Here is a 22,234-nt window from a genome sequence, read left to right on the forward strand (position 1 = left end):
GGATCGGCTTGAAAGCTACACAAGGGCCGATTGACCAATCATCCTCTACAGAAAGCTCGACATCAAAGTCGATTACTCAGCTCAGGTAATGCACTAGCAGAGGTACACACCAGCATGGAAAGACCTCAACGATGGAAGTGCAAACAAACACAAGACAGGGACAGTCCAAATACAAGTCTGACAATAAGTCGAAAGCTCAATGGGACAACATGGAACCGCAGAACGCTGAGACAATACGTGAAATCAATACAACGAAAATGGAGCAGAATCGGAACGCATTCACCCAAAGAGGCTGGAAAGTGGACAGAAGCACGAGACAGAGAGACAAAGATGGTTAGGACCTACAGCAGGTTCGGGTGATTAAGGATAGAGATGGCAATGTATTAACAGGTGCCAGTAGTGTGATGGCAAGATGGAAAGAGTACTTTGAAGAATTGATGAATGAGGAAAATGAGAAGGAACAAAGAGTAGAAGACGTGACTGTTGTGGACCAAGACGTAGCAAGCATTAGCAAGGATGAAGTGAGGAGGGCGCTGAAGAGGATGAAGGGGGGGAAAGGCAATTGGGCCTGATGATTTACCAATCGAGGTATGGAAGTGTCTTGGAGAGGTGGCGGTGGTGTTCCTGACTGGTTTATTCAACAAGATCTTAGACGGTGAACAGATGCCTGAAGAATGGAGACAAAGTGTACTCGTGCCCATTTTTAAGAACAAAGGAGATGTGCAGAGTTGTACTAATTACAGAGGAATAAAGTTGATGAGCCATACAATGAAACTCTGAGAAAGAGTAGTTGAAGCTAGACTAAGAGCAGTGAACCACGTGACTAAGTGAACATTTGTGAGCAGCAGTATGGCTTCATGCCAAAAAAGAGTACGACAGATGCAGTGTTTGCTTTAAGAATGCTGATAGAGAAGTACAGAGAAGGTCAGAAGGAATTGCATTGTGTTTTTGTAGATCTGGAGAAAGCGTATGACAGGGTGCCCAGAGAAAAGCTGTGGCATTGCATGAGGAAGTCTGGAGTGACGGAAATTATGTCAGAGCGGTGCAAGACATGTATCATGACTGTAAGACAGTTGTGAGGTGCGCTGTCGGTATGACTGAGGAATTCAAGGTGGAGGTGGGACTCCACCAGGGGTCAGCTCTGAGCCCCCTCTTGTTTGCTATGGTGATGGACAGGCTGACCGACGATATTAGACAAGAATCTCCTTGGACCATGATGTTTGCAGATGACATTGTGATCTGTAGCGAGAACAGGGAACAGGTGGCGGAGAAACTAGAGATGTGGAGATATGCCCTGTAAAGGAGATGAATGAAGATCAGTCGCAGCAAGAATATAGAAATATATGTGTGTGAATGAGAGGGATCCAAGTGCAAGAGTGATGCGACAGGGGGAAGAGATAAAGAAGATGGAGGATTTTAAGTACTTGGGGTCAACTGTCCAGAGCAATGGAGAGTGTGGAAAAGAGGTGAAGAAGCGTGTCCAGGCAGGCTGGAGCGGCTGGAGAAAAATGTCAGGTGTGATGTGTGATAGAAGGGTTTCAGCTAGGATGAAAGGAAAAGTGTATAAAACCGTGGTCAGACCAGCCGTGATGTTTGGACTGGAGACAGTGCCACTGAAGAAAAGACAGGAAACAGAGCTGGAGGTAGCAGAGCTGAAGATGTTGAGGTTTTCTTTGGGAGTGACCAGGTTGGACAGGATCAGGAATTAGTACATTAGAGGGACAACTCATATTAGAGGCTTTGAAGAGAAAGTCAGAGAGGCCAGACTGAGATGGTTTGGACATGTCCAGGAGAGAGAGAGTGACTATATCGGGAGAAGGATGCTGAGTCTTGAACTGCCAGGCAGGAGACCGAGAGGAAGACTGAAGAGGAGGTTTATGGATGTGGTCAAATATGACATGAAGGTAGCTGGTGTGAGAGAAGAGGATGCACAAAACCGGGATAGATGGAGGACATTGATTCGCCGTGGCGACCCCTGAGGCGAAAAGCCAAAAGGAAACGAAGAAGATTTGCGAAGTGCTTACCACTTGGTTCGCATCAGAAAGGGGGACGAGTGGAAAACCGCATTCAGGACCCCTTTGGGGCATGATGAATTCTTGGTGATGCCGTTCTGACTCACAACTCTCGCGCCGTATTCCAGAACCTCATTAATGATGTGCTCAGGGACTTTATCAATGTGTTTGTCTTTGTTTATTTAGATGACATACTCATTTTCTCTAAATCTCCAGAACAACACCGGCAGCACATCCAACAGGTCCTGGCGCAGCTCCTGCTCTACGTGAAGGCAGAGATGTGCGATTTCCATGTCCGCTCTCTGTCTTTTCTGGGGTTCGTCGGGGAGCAGGGGCTCCCGCCAAAATCAAGCAGCTTCAACGGTTTCTGGGGTTTGCCAATTTCTACCGCCGCTTTGTTCGCGGTTATAGTCAGAAGGCACTCTCCCTCACTAACCTCACTTCCACCAAAGTCCTCTTCAGGTGGTCACCCGACGCCGAGGGGGCGTTCAACCGCCTCCGGCAAGGCTTTTCCAACCCCAGAGTCCTACGTCATCCTGACACGGACCTCGCAGTCGAGGTTGACGCATCCGAGTCCGGAGTGGGGGCGGTCCTGTCTCAGCTCTCCCCTGCCGACCAGAAACTTCACCCATGTGCCTTCTTCTCCCGCCGGCTCAGCCCCGCAGAAGCCAACTACGATGAAGGGAACCGGGAACTGTGGGCGGTCATCCTGGCGCTACAGGAGTGGAGACACTGGCTTGAGGGGGCCAAACACCCCTTCAATGTATAGAACACACAAGAACCTGGCCACCATCCGGTCCGCCAAGAGACTCAACTCGCGGCAGGCCCGATGGGCATTCTTCCTCACGCGGTTTAACTTTACTCTCACCTACTGCACAGGGTCGCAGAACACCAAGCCTGACGCCCTATCTCGCATCCACGAGCCGGCAGAGAAGGAGGAGACCATCGCCAACATCCTGCCGGCTCAACACATCCTGGGCGCTCTGCGGTGGGAGGTTGAGAGGAAAGTCCAGGAAGCTCTGTGGGGTAACCCCATCCCCAGGGGTTGCCCGGTGGATCGCCTGTTCATCCCCTCCACGCTATGCACCGAGGTGCTACTCTGGGGACACACCTCCAGGGTCGCCTGTCACCCTGGGGTCAAAAGGACGATCCAGCTCATCGCCCAGCTGTTCTGGTGGCCGGAGTACAGGAAGGACGTCATGGAGTTCGTGAAGGTGTGCCAGAGCTCGAGTGGACGTGACAGATAGTGATTTAAATTGAACAGCAATAAAAATGTGTGCTACCAACACAACTCAAAGACATCAGTAAATTAACAGTATTTCAAATTCAGACAAATAAAAATAAACTGATTGTGGCAGGAATCAATACATTTTCATTAACAGAAACCCCTTGATAGTCAAACTAGGGTGCGGAAAATCATACTGGACCCTCCGCACCCTGCCCACCACCTTTTCCAGCTACTCCCCTCAGGCAGGCGCTACTGATCCATGCGCACCAAATCCAGCAGACATTTAAACAGCTTCTTCCCCCAAGCCATTAACTCTTTGAACAGTAGCCCAAATTGAACTGTATAGTGCCTCTTTGCAATTTTTTGATGATGATACTAGTGCAGCGTGTTCGACCGGAAACAAATTCCTTGTGTGTTCTACATACTTGGCAATAAAGATGATTCTGATTCTGATTCTGATTTGTAATTTCTGTCATGTTTTGGTTTTGAATGGAATGTGTGAGTGATAAAAGACATAAAAAGGATTTTGTGATTTACTCAAGTCTTCTAAAAAAATATTACTATTACTTTCAATACAAGTGGATGATCAGGCCTTTATTCAAAACAATGGTCGGTCCCCACAAGGGATTACATGTTTAGAAAAGAGGAAGGTGACGAGTGGGCCGGGGGCATCACCATCACCAAGGATGAAAAATAATGACAGTGAAAATAAACGAAAAAATTACTTTTCTATCCTGGTTATGTTGTACTTATTTTGTCACAGCCATTGTGCCCAAACCAAGGAACCTTTCGAACATATGCCATTCACAGCTGTCGCAAAAAGAATGGTGAACCTCTGTCAAGCCATAGATCAAATGAATATAAATGAAAAAAAAAAGAATGAACAAGGCAAGAGCTTTTCAGAACATCTGTATAGTACAATGTAAATTCCCACCTGGCACCACAGTGTCTTTCTGCCGGCCTCTGAGACTTCTTGTATGGTCCTCCCTGCCTCTAATTCCCATTCAAGAGGTACTAGAACCCGAGAACCATGCTTCCTCTGTCTAACGAGAAAGAGTAGACACTAGCTTGTGATGATTATGTTGCTAACTGATTGTGTTAAGACTTTTTTTGTAAGACAAAGGACATGACTGTTCAGAGGAACAAACAGGATATGTACCTGAGGCGCAGAGATGATGATGGTTGATCCAGTTGCTGTGCGATGTTTTCCTTCAGTTTATGGTAGGATGTATTTGAAGGGACTGAAAGTGTCACAGTGTACATGTAGTGAACTTTTACAGTCACGGAGTCTGTTTCTGATTCTTGGACCGAGGTGACATCCTAGGGAAAAAAATGAACGAAATTATTAAAAAAAGAAAACACATCATCCAAAAAAGTAAACATTGAATACTGACAGAAAACATATGTCATATTTATTTAACAAATCTGCAATTTCAGTGCCTAAATATTGATTTTAGTTTTGGCTCTAAAGAAAGAAAGTGCAGCGTGTTGTACCGGAAACAAATTCCTTCTACATACTTGGCAATAAAGATGATTCTGATTCTGATTCTGATTCTGATTAAGATTCAAGACAGCACCGCGAGAGTGGCTGCCTTTCCAGCAGCTCATGTATTTTGTTTTTCTACTTTCTACTACTTTTCTACTTTCACAGCATCATTTTGCTGCTGTGAAATGTAAATTTCTCCACTGTGAGACTAATAAAGGCAAATCCAATCCAATCCAATCCAATCAAGTCTAAAATGTTGTGTACCATTGTTTGACAAGTTATTTTGTTTGTTTTTTGTTGGTTTAATCATTCAGTAGTTATAAATGTCAGACAACTCAAATAAATCATTTACAATTCAGAAATGACTTCCAAATTAATTGTATTACCCACCTTACCCAACACTACAATTTACTTAAAAGAGGTCAATTGGTCAGGCGTTCAAGTAAGTGTAATGACAAATTAAGCACGTTCATCCCATCTATCCATTCAGTCCATCTATCCATTTTTTTAGACGGTCGGACATGTGGGTGCTTGAACGGAGCCCAACTCATATCAAGCAGAAGACAGATTACATTCTGGACTCAGGTGATTTTCTTAAATTGTGAGAGTCATTATATGGGACAAACATGAATAAAAATCACCACATATGATCATATTGTGCTACTCCTCCACTGTATTTTCCAGCACTCTAAATGGCCTGAATTTGCTCCCTTATTGTTCCCCAGAGTTCAATTGATAATTTATAGCAGACCTCTGGTGTGTGGGGAATGAAACTCTTGTCCAAACTTTGTTTTAGCTTGGTACTAGCTGTTATTAGCTGGCTGGAGCGGCTGGAGAAAAATGTCAGGTGTGATGTGTGATAGAAGGGTTTCAGCTAGGATGAAAGGAAAAGTGTATAAAACAGTGATGAGACCAGCCATGATGTTTGGACTGGAGACAGTGCCACTGAAGAAAAGACAGGAAGCAGAGCTGGGGGTAGCAGAGCTGAAGATGTTGAGGTTTTCTTTGGGAGTGACCAGGTTGGACAGGATCAGGAATGAGTACATTAGAGGGACAACTCATATTAGAGGCTTTGGGGAGAAGGTCAGAGAGGCCAGACTGAGATGGTTTGGACATGTCCAGAGGAGAGAGAGTGACTATATCGGGAGAAGGATGCTGAAAATATTACTATTACTTTCAATACAAGTGGATGATCAGGCCTTTATTCAAAACAATGGTCGGTCCCCACAAGGGATTACATGTTTAGAAAAGAGGAAGGTGACGAGTGGGCCGGGGGCATCACCATCACCAAGGATGAAAAATAATGACAGTGAAAATAAACGAAAAAATTACTTTTCTATCCTGGTTATGTTGTACTTATTTTGTCACAGCCATTGTGCCCAAACCAAGGAACCTTTCGAACATATGCCATTCACAGCTGTCGCAAAAAGAATGGTGAACCTCTGTCAAGCCATAGATCAAATGAATATAAATGAAAAAAAAAAGAATGAACAAGGCAAGAGCTTTTCAGAACATCTGTATAGTACAATGTAAATTCCCACCTGGCACCACAGTGTCTTTCTGCCGGCCTCTGAGACTTCTTGTATGGTCCTCCCTGCCTCTAATTCCCATTCAAGAGGTACTAGAACCCGAGAACCATGCTTCCTCTGTCTAACGAGAAAGAGTAGACACTAGCTTGTGATGATTATGTTGCTAACTGATTGTGTTAAGACTTTTTTTGTAAGACAAAGGACATGACTGTTCAGAGGAACAAACAGGATATGTACCTGAGGCGCAGAGATGATGATGGTTGATCCAGTTGCTGTGCGATGTTTTCCTTCAGTTTATGGTAGGATGTATTTGAAGGGACTGAAAGTGTCACAGTGTACATGTAGTGAACTTTTACAGTCACGGAGTCTGTTTCTGATTCTTGGACCGAGGTGACATCCTAGGGAAAAAAATGAACGAAATTATTAAAAAAAGAAAACACATCATCCAAAAAAGTAAACATTGAATACTGACAGAAAACATATGTCATATTTATTTAACAAATCTGCAATTTCAGTGCCTAAATATTGATTTTAGTTTTGGCTCTAAAGAAAGAAAGTGCAGCGTGTTGTACCGGAAACAAATTCCTTCTACATACTTGGCAATAAAGATGATTCTGATTCTGATTCTGATTCTGATTAAGATTCAAGACAGCACCGCGAGAGTGGCTGCCTTTCCAGCAGCTCATGTATTTTGTTTTTCTACTTTCTACTACTTTTCTACTTTCACAGCATCATTTTGCTGCTGTGAAATGTAAATTTCTCCACTGTGAGACTAATAAAGGCAAATCCAATCCAATCCAATCCAATCAAGTCTAAAATGTTGTGTACCATTGTTTGACAAGTTATTTTGTTTGTTTTTTGTTGGTTTAATCATTCAGTAGTTATAAATGTCAGACAACTCAAATAAATCATTTACAATTCAGAAATGACTTCCAAATTAATTGTATTACCCACCTTACCCAACACTACAATTTACTTAAAAGAGGTCAATTGGTCAGGCGTTCAAGTAAGTGTAATGACAAATTAAGCACGTTCATCCCATCTATCCATTCAGTCCATCTATCCATTTTTTTAGACGGTCGGACATGTGGGTGCTTGAACGGAGCCCAACTCATATCAAGCAGAAGACAGATTACATTCTGGACTCAGGTGATTTTCTTAAATTGTGAGAGTCATTATATGGGACAAACATGAATAAAAATCACCACATATGATCATATTGTGCTACTCCTCCACTGTATTTTCCAGCACTCTAAATGGCCTGAATTTGCTCCCTTATTGTTCCCCAGAGTTCAATTGATAATTTATAGCAGACCTCTGGTGTGTGGGGAATGAAACTCTTGTCCAAACTTTGTTTTAGCTTGGTACTAGCTGTTATTAGCTGGCTGGAGCGGCTGGAGAAAAATGTCAGGTGTGATGTGTGATAGAAGGGTTTCAGCTAGGATGAAAGGAAAAGTGTATAAAACAGTGATGAGACCAGCCATGATGTTTGGACTGGAGACAGTGCCACTGAAGAAAAGACAGGAAGCAGAGCTGGGGGTAGCAGAGCTGAAGATGTTGAGGTTTTCTTTGGGAGTGACCAGGTTGGACAGGATCAGGAATGAGTACATTAGAGGGACAACTCATATTAGAGGCTTTGGGGAGAAGGTCAGAGAGGCCAGACTGAGATGGTTTGGACATGTCCAGAGGAGAGAGAGTGACTATATCGGGAGAAGGATGCTGAGCCTTGAACTGCCAGGCAGGAGAACGAGAGGAAGACAGAAGAGGAGGTTTATGGATGTGGTCAAAGAGGACATGAAGGTAGCTGGTGTGAGAGAAGAGGATGAACAAAACCGGGATAGATGGAGGACATTGATTCGCTGTGGCGACCCCTGAAAGGAAAAGACGAAAGGAAACGAAGAAGACTAGCTGTTATTAGCTGTCATCATATGAATGAAAAATTTGTTTTTCTTTGATAATAAATGCTAATTTCTTCTAAACTCACATTACCTTTTGTCTATCTGAAAAAAAAATCGGAGATATTCTTGTTTGTTTCATTGCCATTTCCTTCCTGTTGCCAGGTCTGCTATCATTCAGTTATCTTCCTTCACTCATCCCTGTTTGTATTATTTGATGCTGTTTCCAGTAAAGACTCTGTATCCATCCAAGCCTGTCACGCCGTGTATTTCGGGTCCTTCCCTAACACCAAAAGTCCGTCGCTCGAGGTCTGCCTCCTAGCACTCGAGCGATCGTCACACAATACTCCGACCACCCATGGACCCCGCCGGCGTTGACAGGTATGTTACCGCCCTTGTACAAGAGGCGGAGCGTTCGAGCCAGCTGGCCCAGGCGATTGAGGAAATGCGCCACGCCACTACCTCGCTGGCTCAACGCCTCAAGGAGATGGAAAAGTGCATCGCCACCCTCTCTGTTCCTTCCCCCCCCCGTGGGCAGGCGCACGCCCCCGCTACCCCAACCCTCACGCTACGCAGGCGAAACCGAGCGCTGCGCTCAATTCCTAATGCAGTGTGCGCTCGTGTTTGAACAACATCCTGACGCCTACGTTAGCGATAAGGCTAAGGTAGCCTTCATCACCAGCCTGCTCGCGGGCGAAGCCGAATCATGGGTGCTGGCGGTACGAGAGTCCCGTTTTCTACTTTCACAGCATCATTTTGCTGCTGTGAAATGTAAATTTCTCCACTGTGAGACTAATAAAGGCAAATCCAATCCAATCCAATCCAATCAAGTCTAAAATGTTGTGTACCATTGTTTGACAAGTTATTTTGTTTGTTTTTTGTTGGTTTAATCATTCAGTAGTTATAAATGTCAGACAACTCAAATAAATCATTTACAATTCAGAAATGACTTCCAAATTAATTGTATTACCCACCTTACCCAACACTACAATTTACTTAAAAGAGGTCAATTGGTCAGGCGTTCAAGTAAGTGTAATGACAAATTAAGCGCATTCATCCCATCTATCCATTCAGTCCATCTATCCATTTTTTTAGACGGTCGGACATGTGGGTGCTTGAACGGAGCCCAACTCATATCAAGCAGAAGACAGATTACATTCTGGACTCAGGTGATTTTCTTAAATTGTGAGAGTCATTATATGGGACAAACATGAATAAAAATCACCACATATGATCATATTGTGCTACTCCTCCACTGTATTTTCCAGCACTCTAAATGGCCTGAATTTGCTCCCTTATTGTTCCCCAGAGTTCAATTGATAATTTATAGCAGACCTCTGGTGTGTGGGGAATGAAACTCTTGTCCAAACTTTGTTTTAGCTTGGTACTAGCTGTTATTAGCTGGCTGGAGCGGCTGGAGAAAAATGTCAGGTGTGATGTGTGATAGAAGGGTTTCAGCTAGGATGAAAGGAAAAGTGTATAAAACAGTGATGAGACCAGCCATGATGTTTGGACTGGAGACAGTGCCACTGAAGAAAAGACAGGAAGCAGAGCTGGGGGTAGCAGAGCTGAAGATGTTGAGGGTTTCTTTGGGAGCGACCAGGTTGGACAGGATCAGGAATGAGTACATTAGAGGGACAACTCATATTAGAGGCTTTGAAGAGAAAGTCAGAGAGGCCAGACTGAGATGGTTTGGACATGTCCAGAGGAGAGAGAGTGACTATATCGGGAGAAGGATGCTGTGTCACATCTCGCTGCCATCCGGGGCGCGCCCCGCCCCTCCTGTCACCTCCTCCGACATTCTTGGGAGACGGCCCCTCCAATCATCATTCACCTGGGTTCCCACAGCTGATTGTCATTCACTGATTGTGCCTTCTGCCTATATCTGCCTGCCGCTCACTACCGTCTTCTGTCGGAGTATTCTTGGTCATTGCCATTTCCACTTCCGTGTTGCCAGGTCTGCTATCATTCAGTTATCTTCCTTCACTCATCCCTGTTTGTATTATTTGATGCTGTTTCCAGTAAAGACTCTGTATCCATCCAAGCCTGTCACGCCGTGTATTTCGGGTCCTTCCCTAACACCAAAAGTCCGTCGCTCGAGGTCTGCCTCCTAGCACTCGAGCGATCGTCACACAATACTCCGACCACCCATGGACCCCGCCGGCGTTGACAGGTATGTTACCGCCCTTGTACAAGAGGCGGAGCGTTCGAGCCAGCTGGCCCAGGCGATTGAGGAAATGCGCCACGCCACTACCTCGCTGGCTCAACGCCTCAAGGAGATGGAAAAGTGCATCGCCACCCTCTCTGTTCCTTCCCCCCCGCCCGTGGGCAGGCGCACGCCCCCGCTACCCCAACCCTCACGCTACGCAGGCGAAACCGAGCGCTGCGCTCAATTCCTAATGCAGTGTGCGCTCGTGTTTGAACAACATCCTGACGCCTACGTTAGCGATAAGGCTAAGGTAGCCTTCATCACCAGCCTGCTCGCGGGCGAAGCCGAATCATGGGTGCTGGCGGTACGAGAGTCCCGACCGGAGCTGTGCGCCTCGTATCCGGACTTCGTAGCCGAGATTCGCCGGGTGTTTCACCATCCAGTGACGGAGGTCGAGGCGGAAGGGAAGATCCTCGACTGCGTCCAAGGGGCCCGTTCGGCCGCTGAATACTCCGTCGCTTTCCGGATCCAGGCCGCTGGCAGCGGCTACGGCGACCGAGCGTTGAGGGGGGTGTTTCGTCGCGGCTTAAATTCCGACCTAAAGGATGAGTTGGCTACCCGCGACGCCGGCACCACCTTCGACGACCTCGTCGGGATTGTCATCGGCTTGGATCAGCGTCTTCGAGAGCGGCGAAAGGAGCTGAGCGACCGACGGCCCGAGGTACCCCGAAGCCGACCTCGGTCGACCACACCCGGCAGCGACCGCGCGCAGCCCCAGGAGGGACTCTTCGAACCGATGGTGATAGGGGGGGGAGACGACCACGCCAACCCGAGGGCTCGTCGCACCCGAGGCCCCCAGCCTAGGACCCACGGCCAATGTAAGTCCCCGCCGAAACGGAATCCGTTGGGGGCTAAGTCCACTACACGAGCCACACGGTTGGAGCTGGAGAGTGAACTATTTGGCCCCTCCAGCTCCCAAAGAGTGTGGGCACTAGTGGACTCGGGGGCCGACGGGTGCATCATCGACCCCCACCTGGCCGACCTGCTGGGCTGCCGACTTTTAGATCTCCTTCCCCCTAAGGAGATCGTCGACTTGGATGGCCGATTATTAGCCCGGGTCACCCACCTCACGGCCCCACTTAAGCTCCGAGTGGCAGGCAACCATGTGGAGCACCGCCAATTTCTTGTTATGCCCTCCCGGAACGCGCCATTGGTCTTGGGTCTCCCCTGGCTCAAGGCCCATGACCCATCCATTTCTTGGGAGGGCCCCACCATTCAGGGCTGGAGCCCCTACTGCTACGCTAACTGCCTGCGGTCGGCTACGGCAGGGCGTAACCCCTCCCGCGGTGGCCCGCCCGAGGCCATCTGCCTCAAAGGCGTGCCACATTGCTACCACGACCTGCGGGAGGTGTTCAGCAAAGACAACGCCCAATCCCTGCCGCCCCACCGACCGTATGACTGTGCTATAGACTTGCAGCCAGGGGCTCCATTACCGGACTCCAGACTTTACCATATTTCACAACCGGAACGGGAAGCCCTGAGCACTTACATAGACTCCTCTCTAGCGGCAGGACTCATTCGGCCGTCGCGTTCCCCGCTGGGCGCAGGGTTTTTCTTTATCGACAAGAAGGACGGATCCCTGCGCCCATGCGTTGACTACCGGGGCCTGAACGACATCACCATCCGCAACAAATACCCTCTCCCCCTCATGGATTCGGCCTTTGCGCCCCTTCAGTCCGCCACCATTTTTTCTAAATTGGATCTTCGCAGCGCCTACCATTTGGTCCGAATCCGTGAGGGGGATGAATGGAAAACAGCCTTCAAGACGCCTTTAGGGCACTTTGAATACCTGGTGATGCCGTTCGGGCTCACGAACGCGCCGGCCGTATTCCAGAATTTTATTAATGATGTGCTCAGGGACTTCCTCAATGTTTTTGTTTTTGTTTACCTCGATGACATTCTTATTTTTTCTCGCTCTGCAGAAGAACACCGGCAACACGTCCGACGGGTCCTGGCGCGGCTCCTGCAAAACCGGCTCTATGTGAAGGCAGAGAAGTGTGACTTCCATGTCCGCTCTCTGTCGTTCCTGGGGTTTGTGGTGGAGCAGGGGCAGCTCAGGGCCGACCCCGCCAAAACCAAGGCGGTGGTGGAATGGCCGATCCCAAAGACGCGCAAGCAGCTTCAGCGGTTTTTGGGGTTTGCCAACTTCTACCGCCGTTTCATTCGCGGGTATAGTCAGAAGGCACTCCCCCTCACTAACCTCACGTCCACCAAGCTCCCTTTCAGGTGGACTCCCGATGCTGAGGGGGCTTTCAACCGCCTCCGTCGTGCCTTCACCAACCCCCCCGTTCTGCGTCATCCCGACCCGGATCTCCCGTTCACGGTCGAGGTTGACGCATCCGAGTCCGGAGTAGGGGCCGTCCTTTCCCAGCGCTCTCCCACCGACCAGAAGCTACGCCCCTGCGCCTTCTTCTCCCGCCGGCTCAGCCCCGCCGAAGCCAATTACGACGTCGGCAATCGGGAACTGCTGGCGGTCGTCCTGGCCCTGCAGGAATGGAGACACTGGCTTGAGGGAGCTAAACACCCCTTCACCGTCTACACGGATCACAAGAACCTGGCGGCCATCCGGTCGGCCAAGAGACTTAACTCACGGCAGGCCCGATGGTCACTCTTCCTCACCCGTTTTGACTTTTCTCTCACCTACTGCCCAGGGTCACAGAACACCAAGCCCGACGCCCTATCCCGTATCCATGAGCCGGCAGAAAGGGAGGAGACTACCGCCAACATCCTGCCGGCCCAGCGCATCCTGGGCGCCCTGAGGTGGGAGGTTGAGAGAAAAGTCCAACAAGTCCAGGGAACCACCACCATCCCCAGGGGCTGTCCCAAGGATCGCCTGTTCGTCCCCCCCCCCCTACGCACTGAGGTGCTCATCTGGGGGCACACATCTAAGATAGCTTGCCACCCGGGGGTCAACAGGACGATCCAACTCATCGCCCAACGGTTCTGGTGGCCGGGGTTTAGGAGGGACATCACCCTCTTCGTGAAGGCCTGCCCGACCTGCGCCCGTGGAAAGGCCTCCCACCAGCCCCCGGCCGGACTCCTCCAGCCCCTACCGGTTCCGTCCAGACCCTGGTCCCACATCTCCGTCGACTTCGTGACAGGCCTCCCCCCCTCCCGTGGCAAGACGGTCGTCCTCACCGTAGTGGACCGATTCTCCAAGTCGGCCCACTTCGTTCCGTTAACCAGGTTGCCGTCTGCCACCGAGACGGCTCAACTCCTGGTTAACCATGTCGTCCGTCTCCACGGGATTCCGACTAACATCGTGTCGGATCGGGGACCGCAGTTCGTGTCCAAGGTATGGAGGCGTTTCTGTCGGTCCCTAGGGGCATCGGCGAGCCTGTCGTCTGGGTACCACCCCCAGACCAACGGACAGACGGAGAGGAAGAACCAGGACCTGGAGGCGGCCCTCCGGTGCGTGTGCCTCCACAACCCGGCGTCGTGGGCCCTGCACCTACCCTGGGTGGAGTACGCCCACAACTCCCTGGTCTCCGCAGCCACAGGTCGGTCCCCATTCATGTCCGCCTGTGGCTATCAGCCGCCCTTATTTCCCACACAGGAAGGCCAGGTGGAGGTCCCGTCTATCGATCATCACCTCAGACGGGCCCACAGAGTCTGGAAGGAGACCAGGGACGCCCTGTCACGCACCGCTTCCCGGAACCGGCGGGTGGCAGACCGCCATCGACGGCAAGCACCCAGCTACCAGGTCGGGCAGGAGGTCTGGCTATCTACGAAGGACCTTCGGCTGGCAGGGTCCTCGGCCAAGCTGGGCCCACGCTTCACGGGTCCCTTCCCCATCGAGGCCATCCTCAGCCCGGTCTCGGTGAGGCTCCGGCTACCACCCACCATGCGGATCCACCCCGTGTTTCATGTCTCCCTCCTCAAGCCAGTGGAGACCAGCCCCTTAGCCCCCACGCCCGCCCCCCCACCTCCCCCCCGGATATTGGACGACGGACCAGTCTACACCGTGCGGGAGATACTGGACTCCAGGCGCAGGGGCAGAGGAGTGCAGTACCTGGTCGACTGGGAGGGCTATGGACCTGAGGAACGTCAATGGGTCCCACGGGCCTGGATCCTCGACCCATCCCTCACCCGGGCCTTCCATGCGGCTCACCCATCCAAACCTGGGGGGCCGCCGAGAGGCGTCCCTTGAGGGGGGGGCACTGTCACATCTCGCTGCCATCCGGGGCGCGCCCCGCCCCTCCTGTCACCTCCTCCGACATTCTTGGGAGACGGCCCCTCCAATCATCATTCACCTGGGTTCCCACAGCTGATTGTCATTCACTGATTGTGCCTTCTGCCTATATCTGCCTGCCGCTCACTACCGTCTTCTGTCGGAGTATTCTTGGTCATTGCCATTTCCACTTCCGTGTTGCCAGGTCTGCTATCATTCAGTTATCTTCCTTCACTCATCCCTGTTTGTATTATTTGATGCTGTTTCCAGTAAAGACTCTGTATCCATCCAAGCCTGTCACGCCGTGTATTTCGGGTCCTTCCCTAACACCAAAAGTCCGTCGCTCGAGGTCTGCCTCCTAGCACTCGAGCGATCGTCACATGCTGAGCCTTGAACTGCCAGGCAGGAGAACGAGAGGAAGACAGAAGAGGAGGTTTATGGATGTGGTCAAAGAGGACATGAAGGTAGCTGGTGTGAGAGAAGAGGATGAACAAAACCGGGATAGATGGAGGACATTGATTCGCTGTGGCGACCCCTGAAAGGAAAAGACGAAAGGAAACGAAGAAGACTAGCTGTTATTAGCTGTCATCATATGAATGAAAAAGTTTGATATTTTTACTTTGAATAAGTAAATGCTAATTTTCTTACATAAAACATGCAACAATGTTATTTTTTTGATTTAATATAGAAAAAAAAATCATAGAATATGTATTGTTTTGTTTTCTTGCTTTTTACGGTGTAATGCAAGAACAAGAAGCTAGGCTGGCTGTTACCTCATTTTATCACTTTGTCATGATTACGATCAATAACTTTGAGAACACATGATACAAACATTCATTCAAAACAGCGCTTGGCGGTTGTGCCTTTTCGCCAGCACGGGTATACCAGCCCTGTTTTCCATTCGGAGGAATGTCGGTGCCTGTACTGGGCAGAAATTTTCACTGCCCGCTTTGTTCGGCGGAGAGGTGAGTGTGGACCGTCTGCTTTGGATGGATACATGGCTTGAGGAGTCGACGATGAGAAGAAAGTTTCGGCTTCGAATTGTGTCTCGGTTTGGAATGGAACGTGGGACAGAAATTGTAAGACAGCCTCTTTTCGTCAATGCATCCTACAGCTTCTTTTTAACTTTGAAACGTAGCTTGTAACAGATGTGTGCACACTTTCAGCTGAGCGTCCCTGATCCACTGGTAAAAAGGACAATCTTAATATCTACTCTTTCCTCAGTAACTGCTTCAGACAATAAAGAGGGTGCAGACAAGTAGTCAAGATTTAACAAATGTCTGTGTCTCTTGTGTTGTGTCATATTATTATTATTATTTTTTACTTCAAGATGGCGTCGCAAGAGTGTCTGCCATTACAGCCGCTCCTCTATTGTGTCATAACTTTGTTGCTGTGAACTGGGAATTTCTCCATTGTGAGAGTAATCTCATTTTATCTTATCTAATCTTATGTTATTCAACCACAGTGTCTCAATTTCTGAAGTCCTCCAGCCCTGATCTGTTGACCCTTTATTGCGGCAGGTTAGCCAATTGAGAACAGATTCTCACTGAGCATACCTGAGCGCTGGCTGAACTGGCTGCATAGTTGGGAGGTTCTGGGGGTGGCAGTTCAGTATGTGTGGCTGTTGAGTAGGACGGCGGTGGTGTGTCTGAAGAAAGTTGTCCTCCTGCAAAATACAATGAACATGACGGTCAGAGCAGAGCAGATGATATTCACATTCACAATAAAAACAATGAACTGAAGGTACTTGAGAGGAAGGAGTTAGGTTTGAATATTCATAAACATCAACCTGTCCCAGCTTTTTTCCAGTGTCTCAGCGATAAAATCCTAAATTATGTTGATTTTCTAAAAACTATAAAATTTATCAGTTTGAACTTATCTGGTAAATGAAACATAAATAATTGTGTTCTGTTTTTATATTTATGAACAAAATGTCATTGTGACTGGTTTTGACCTATTGAAACCTATTATTGTGTAAGTCTCGGTGCAAAAGAATGAAAACTAACACAAATAACCTTGCTGATTAAGATATTTAATATCCTTTTGACCTTACAATAATAATAATACTATTATTATTATTATTATTATTATTATTATTATTATTATTATTATTATTATTATTATTAATATCCTGCCTTCCCTCACATGATGTCGCATTTACATTACGTAACATCCTTTCGCGTCACACATCCTTTAACTTTAACTTTTTGTCATGAGTTTCAGACCCTGGCATCTTCATGCAAAAATATTGCAACCGCTCAGCACAGTCTCCTCCTTGATGAATGTCGTGGCCAAAAATGCTGAAAAACGATAAGTATCCGTTCCACACTACGCACAACAACACAGTGACAAAAGAAAACACAAAAACAAGAAAAAAAACTACAAAAAAAGCACGGCTCATGAGAGCACTTGCTGACGGCTGCCTACTCGGGCACCATCTTGGAAAAAAAAAGGAAAAAAAGCTCCTTGTTGTAGGTCGTAGATGCATTCAACTATTAACGACTCATTTCGAGCTTTCAAGCAAGTGCTATGGAGCCTCGGTCTTAGTTTATCTCTAGGTCAAGAATCAGCAACCTTCGTTAACCTTTCATGCACAAAAATTACAACCTGTAAACTGATAACCTGTCCGCCATAGTGACCGCCGTTTCTGAAATTGATCAATTAAGAGATCCTTCTTGGCTACTGATTAATGCAGAGGGCTATCAGTTTGACAATAGGCACTTTTGAAATAAATTTGTTCAGTCTCTGTTATAATTAATGATTCATGATATTCAAATCTGAGTTACTGTTACCATTCATATTTCTCACGAAAATGAAATAAAATGACGAATATCAACTGGCCACACTTTATGATAAATATCTCCCAGTGTTCACATTTTGAAATGATCACTACTACTATTGTAATTCCTAGAGAACAGTGTTGCAATAGGCCCACGTGCTACTCATGCAGTCCGTGAGGGCTCAATGGTTTCTGCGGGCACCATGTTGGTGACCTCTGCTCTAGATACTTACTTATTTTTCTACCGAGTTTGTAGGCAGAAACTAAATTTACAAATGAAAGCCCAAATTAATAGCAATAGTATTAGTATAGTATTTGGTTCATAACGGGTTGCTCTCAGCCAATTTCAGAGACAATTTTACTGGACAACTAAGCACAATGTTTGTTTTTTTGTCCATCTTGTGTTGTCTCTTCTTGCTCACTATGTTGCATGCGTATCCTACTCCTCGTCTGGCTTTACTGACTTCTTGTCAGTAGTGGAGTAGGCAAGAATTGGTTCCTCCTAAGGGCCCTTTAAAACCAATTTGGATTTGATGTGCCTTTATTCGTCTCGCAGTGGAGAAATTTACATTTCACAGCATAAAAAGTTATTAAAGGAAGACGAAAGGAAAGAAAGAAGTAGAAAAAGAAAACACAGGAGCTGCTGGAAAGGCAGCCACTCTCGCAGCGCCATCTTGAAGTAAAAAAAATATATATATATCTATTTCACAAATCACGACAACACAAAGGAACAGAGAGTCATTCATTCTTCAGCACTCTGTACTTTCATTGTTACACGAAACTGTTCAAGATAAAAGAAGAGAGGATCAAAGCATCCTTTTCAGCAGTTTGAATTAACCAATGCGCGTTGTCTGAGATTTCAACCCAAAAAGACAGAAAAAAAAACAAACAAAAATCAGCCCAAATTATGTATTAACAGAACATAATCGAAGATAGATGACAAGATGAAATTCATTTTACCCCAAGGAATTTCTGAACGTGACCAGTTCTGTGGACGAGAGGGTGGCTTGAGACCCGGAGGCAGGGGAATCCCAGTGGCAAATGTCTGAAAGACAAATAATGTGAAGAAAGTTATATCTTTTTTTTTAATCCGATAGTAAAAAACTTGGTATACAGAAAAGTCTCGTTATATTGATATTCTCGGGAGTCTGAAAAAATATCGGCATAACCGGACTATCGATATATCCGATCCTGCGGCATGTAAATTTTCTCCTTGCGTTCATAGAAATAGTATCGTAATAAGCAGTACTATCGATATAACCAATATCGATATAACGAGACTTTACTGTATCTGTCTAACTATGACTTATTTCTCCATAGAAAGTGACCTGTGATCAAGTAGTGACGGCAACACATTTATGCCTCTCATGGCATGGGTATTTGCAGGACTTACGACTAAAAATATAATATCCATGCTGTCTCATAAATAGGTTGGTTAAAAATTATTCTGTTCCCTTTCCCAGTTGCAATTTCTGTGGGATGCAGGAAGGGTCTTCACAACATGGTGTAAATTTTGTGCAGCATTCACTTGTAAAAAATTCCTTACTAAAGGTCATTAAGATGGCGCACCCCTGTGTGGCTGTCTCTGAAGCAGCTCCTTTTCTTTTTAAGTCCCTTTCCGTTCTACTTCTTAATTTATTTACTTTTCCGTTGACGTTTTGTTTATTTTCGTTCCCGAAACCTATGGGGAGGAGATGGGCATATTTGCTTTTGCTCATCACCATTATTTGTTATTTTTTCACTGCTCCTGTGAACGGGGAAACCACACGTCTCGCTGCAATACTCCCTCCCAACATTCACACAATATGTGACCTGTGCTACCAGAGACAATAACACTTTGAACTTGTTCTATTTATATGCGAAAGATGTATACAAACACTAGTCCCTCCCCCTTCTCAGAAAATCAGACAATATGGTGTAACTCCAGCCTGTGGACAAACCTCGGGTAGGCAGGCAACCAGCCTTGACCCGCACGGTCAGAAGATGGCCCACAGAGGCTTAAGAAGCTCTGCAGGACTGCTTTGACTCAACCAGATGGGAGCTCTTCACTGAGATTCAAGGGGAGGACATTGATTCACTCACCAGCACCATCACGGACGACATAAACTTTTGTGGAAAAAAAACACCACAGTGACTGCTGTCTTTTTCCAACAACACAGTGCATATTAATACCCACATAAAGGCCGTCCTGAAGGGAAAAAAATAGTTTTTTTGTTAGGCAACAGAGAGGAACTCAAAGCTGTGCAGATCCAGCTGAGGAGAAAGATCATAGGGGGGAAGAAGGCCTACAGGATGAAATTTGAGGATCAGCTGCAAGCCAGAAATTGGGCTGGTGTCTTGAACGGCCTGAAAAACATCTCAGGCTACTAGGGCCCAGTGACATTGAACGAGAAAGACTCCAAAAAGGACTGGGCGGATGAACGAAACCGCTTTTTCAATCGTTTTGAAAGGACGTCTGTCGCCCCCGGCCCACCGTCAACACCACCTGCAGCAGCACCTGCACCCACTCTCACTGTGGACTTCCCCTCCCCGCGCCCTCTCCCCGCTACAGTTTGCCTACCAGCCCAGCATCGATAGGACGCCATCATATACCTCCTCCACTCGGTCCTGCAGCACCTGGAGAATGCTGGGAGCATGGTGAGGATTACATTCTTCGATTTCTCCAGTGCCTTTAACACCATCTCGCCCAATCTACTTGCGGTCAAGCTGTGGCATGACGGAGTGGTGCACCACCTCACACTTTGGATTACAGACTACCTCACAAACTGGCCACAGTACGTAAGGGCAAATAACTGTGAGTCAGACAGGCTTCTCTGTAGCATTGGAGCACCACAGGGGATAGTCCTGACTCCATTCCTGTTCAGCCTCTACACCTCGGCTTTTAATTACAACACTCCAACTACCACCTTCAGAAGTTCTCTAACAACTCAGCTATTGTCGGCCTCATTACAGAAGGAGATGATTGGGAGTACAGTGGATTTACCAAGGACTTCGTGGAATTGTGCCAGCAGAATCACCTCCCGATCAAAACCAGGAAAACCAAAGTTTGTTGTGGATTTCAGCAGGAAACAATCCTCACCTGCACCGTTCAACATACAGGGTACGGACATAGAGAAGGTGACCTCCTACAAGTACCTGGGTGTTACTCTCAACAATAAACTGGAATGGACTGCAAACACACATGCCGTAATAAAAAAAAGGGCAGTCGCTTTTTCGTACTAAGGAACCTGAGGTCTTTTGGGGTTCAGGGGTCACTCCTGAAGACTTTCTATGACTGGTGGTTGCTTCAGCCATCCACTATGGAATTGTATGCTGTCAGGCAGCATGATCACCCGGGACACGAAAAGACTGGAGCGCCTGGTCAAGAGGGCCAGTTCTGTCCTGGGCTGCTCGTTGGACTCTCTGAGGGAGGTGGGCAAAAGACATTCGCTAGCTAAACTAAAAGCTATGATGGACAGCCCCTCCCATCCCCCCTGCCCACCCTGATAGCACTCCGTAGCTCCTTTTGCCAGAGACTATTGCACCTGCGCTGCAAGAAGGAGAGGTACCGCCGCTCGTTCCTACCGACTGCTGTCAGGCTTCTTAATAATCCCATGTGAAAAAAAAAAAAAAAAACGTGGACTCTTGTACCGTAAATACCACAGCCACCTTATGTTGACACAATCGACACACTGTGACTTTTTAAACAATTTTTCTACGTTTCTACCCACCTCTCCTCTCTCTCACCGAATAAAATTTTTCTGGAAGACTTCAACATACACATGCACAATCCAACTATTGGATTGGATTTGCCTTTATTAGTCTCGCAGTGGAGAAATTTACTTTTCACAGCAGCAAAGTGATGAAAGGAATGAAAGTAGAAAAACAAAATACAGGAGCTGCTGGAAAGGCAGCCACTCTCGCGGCAACCCCTCACAATTGATTTCACTTCATCCCTCGATAGCCTTGGCTTCAGCCAACTTGTGGATTTCGCTACGCCCAAAAAAGGATCTATTGACCTTATCTGCAGCTCTGGATTGACTCCCTCCAACTGCACAACTGTTCAACTCCCAATAACAGACCATTATCTCGTTACATGTCACGTTTCCATCACACTCTCCACCACCGAAACACCCCGTACTAGCAACTTTCGTAACATCAAAGGCATCAACCCCGACTCCCTTGCTTCAATGTTTGCCTCTTTATCTCTAGACCCAAGCTCCTCTCCTGACGAACTGGTTTCCCACTACAACTAAGACCTAAACGAAATTCTCAACACGCTGGCTCCTGTCAAATCCCGCTCTGTTTTATTCACTCGTTCTGCACCCTGGTTCAACGCTCATCTCCACTCCATGAAATCAAAAACACACCAGCTTGAAAGATTTTATTGAAGAACCAGACTCACTGTTCACTCAGATAAGTACACTGCTCAAGTTTCTCTTTACAAGAACAGTATCTCTCAAGCAAAATCACAATTACTACTCTGGACTCATTGACTCAAATACTGGAAATACTCGAGCTCTCGTTTCTCTTTATAACAAAATCATTCAACCCCCCTGTATCTTTCTCTCTCCTCTCTCTCCTCTTTATCACCTACCTTCTTCCCCTTGGCAATATTCTCCGTAAATTTGGGATACAATTTCATTGCTTCTGCGGATGACACCCAGCTCTATCTCTCCAGCAAACTTGACGCCTCTCTTCCATCTTCTTCCCTTTCAATCTGCCTCTTTGAAATTAAATCATGGTTTACCCATAAGTTCCTCAAATTTAACAGCGAATAAACTGAAATTCTCCTCATTGGTAACAAATCCACTTTGAGCAAAACTAACAGTTTTTCTCTCACTGTTGACAATTCGACCGTTTTTCCCTCCCATCAGGTCAAAAGCCTAGGTCTCATCCTTGACAGCACAGTATCTTTCCAATCCCGTATAAATAACCCTATCTGC

At 47.1% G+C, this 22,234-nt stretch overlaps 1 protein-coding gene across 1 annotated transcript in view; it reads right to left on the bottom strand.

Moving 5' to 3' along the window:
* noxa1 (NADPH oxidase activator 1) overlaps positions 1–22,234 on the bottom strand; it is a 102,117-nt gene that overhangs the window by 5,646 nt on the left and 74,237 nt on the right. Inside the window, exons 11-15 of the mRNA XM_088993710.1 lie at positions 18,270–18,354; positions 16,087–16,196; positions 6,493–6,653; positions 6,199–6,376; positions 4,400–4,560 (exon numbers count right to left, since the gene is read on the bottom strand). Coding sequence (XP_088849836.1) covers positions 4,400–4,560; positions 6,199–6,376; positions 6,493–6,653; positions 16,087–16,196; positions 18,270–18,354 — 695 coding nt within the window. The remainder of the gene's footprint in view (positions 1–4,399; positions 4,561–6,198; positions 6,377–6,492; positions 6,654–16,086; positions 16,197–18,269; positions 18,355–22,234) is intronic.

The sequence above is a fragment of the Hippocampus bargibanti genome, linkage group LG04 (assembly GCF_051943395.1).
Source record: "Hippocampus bargibanti isolate YZ-2025 linkage group LG04, ASM5194339v1, whole genome shotgun sequence".
Lineage (NCBI taxonomy): Eukaryota > Metazoa > Chordata > Actinopteri > Syngnathiformes > Syngnathidae > Hippocampus > Hippocampus bargibanti.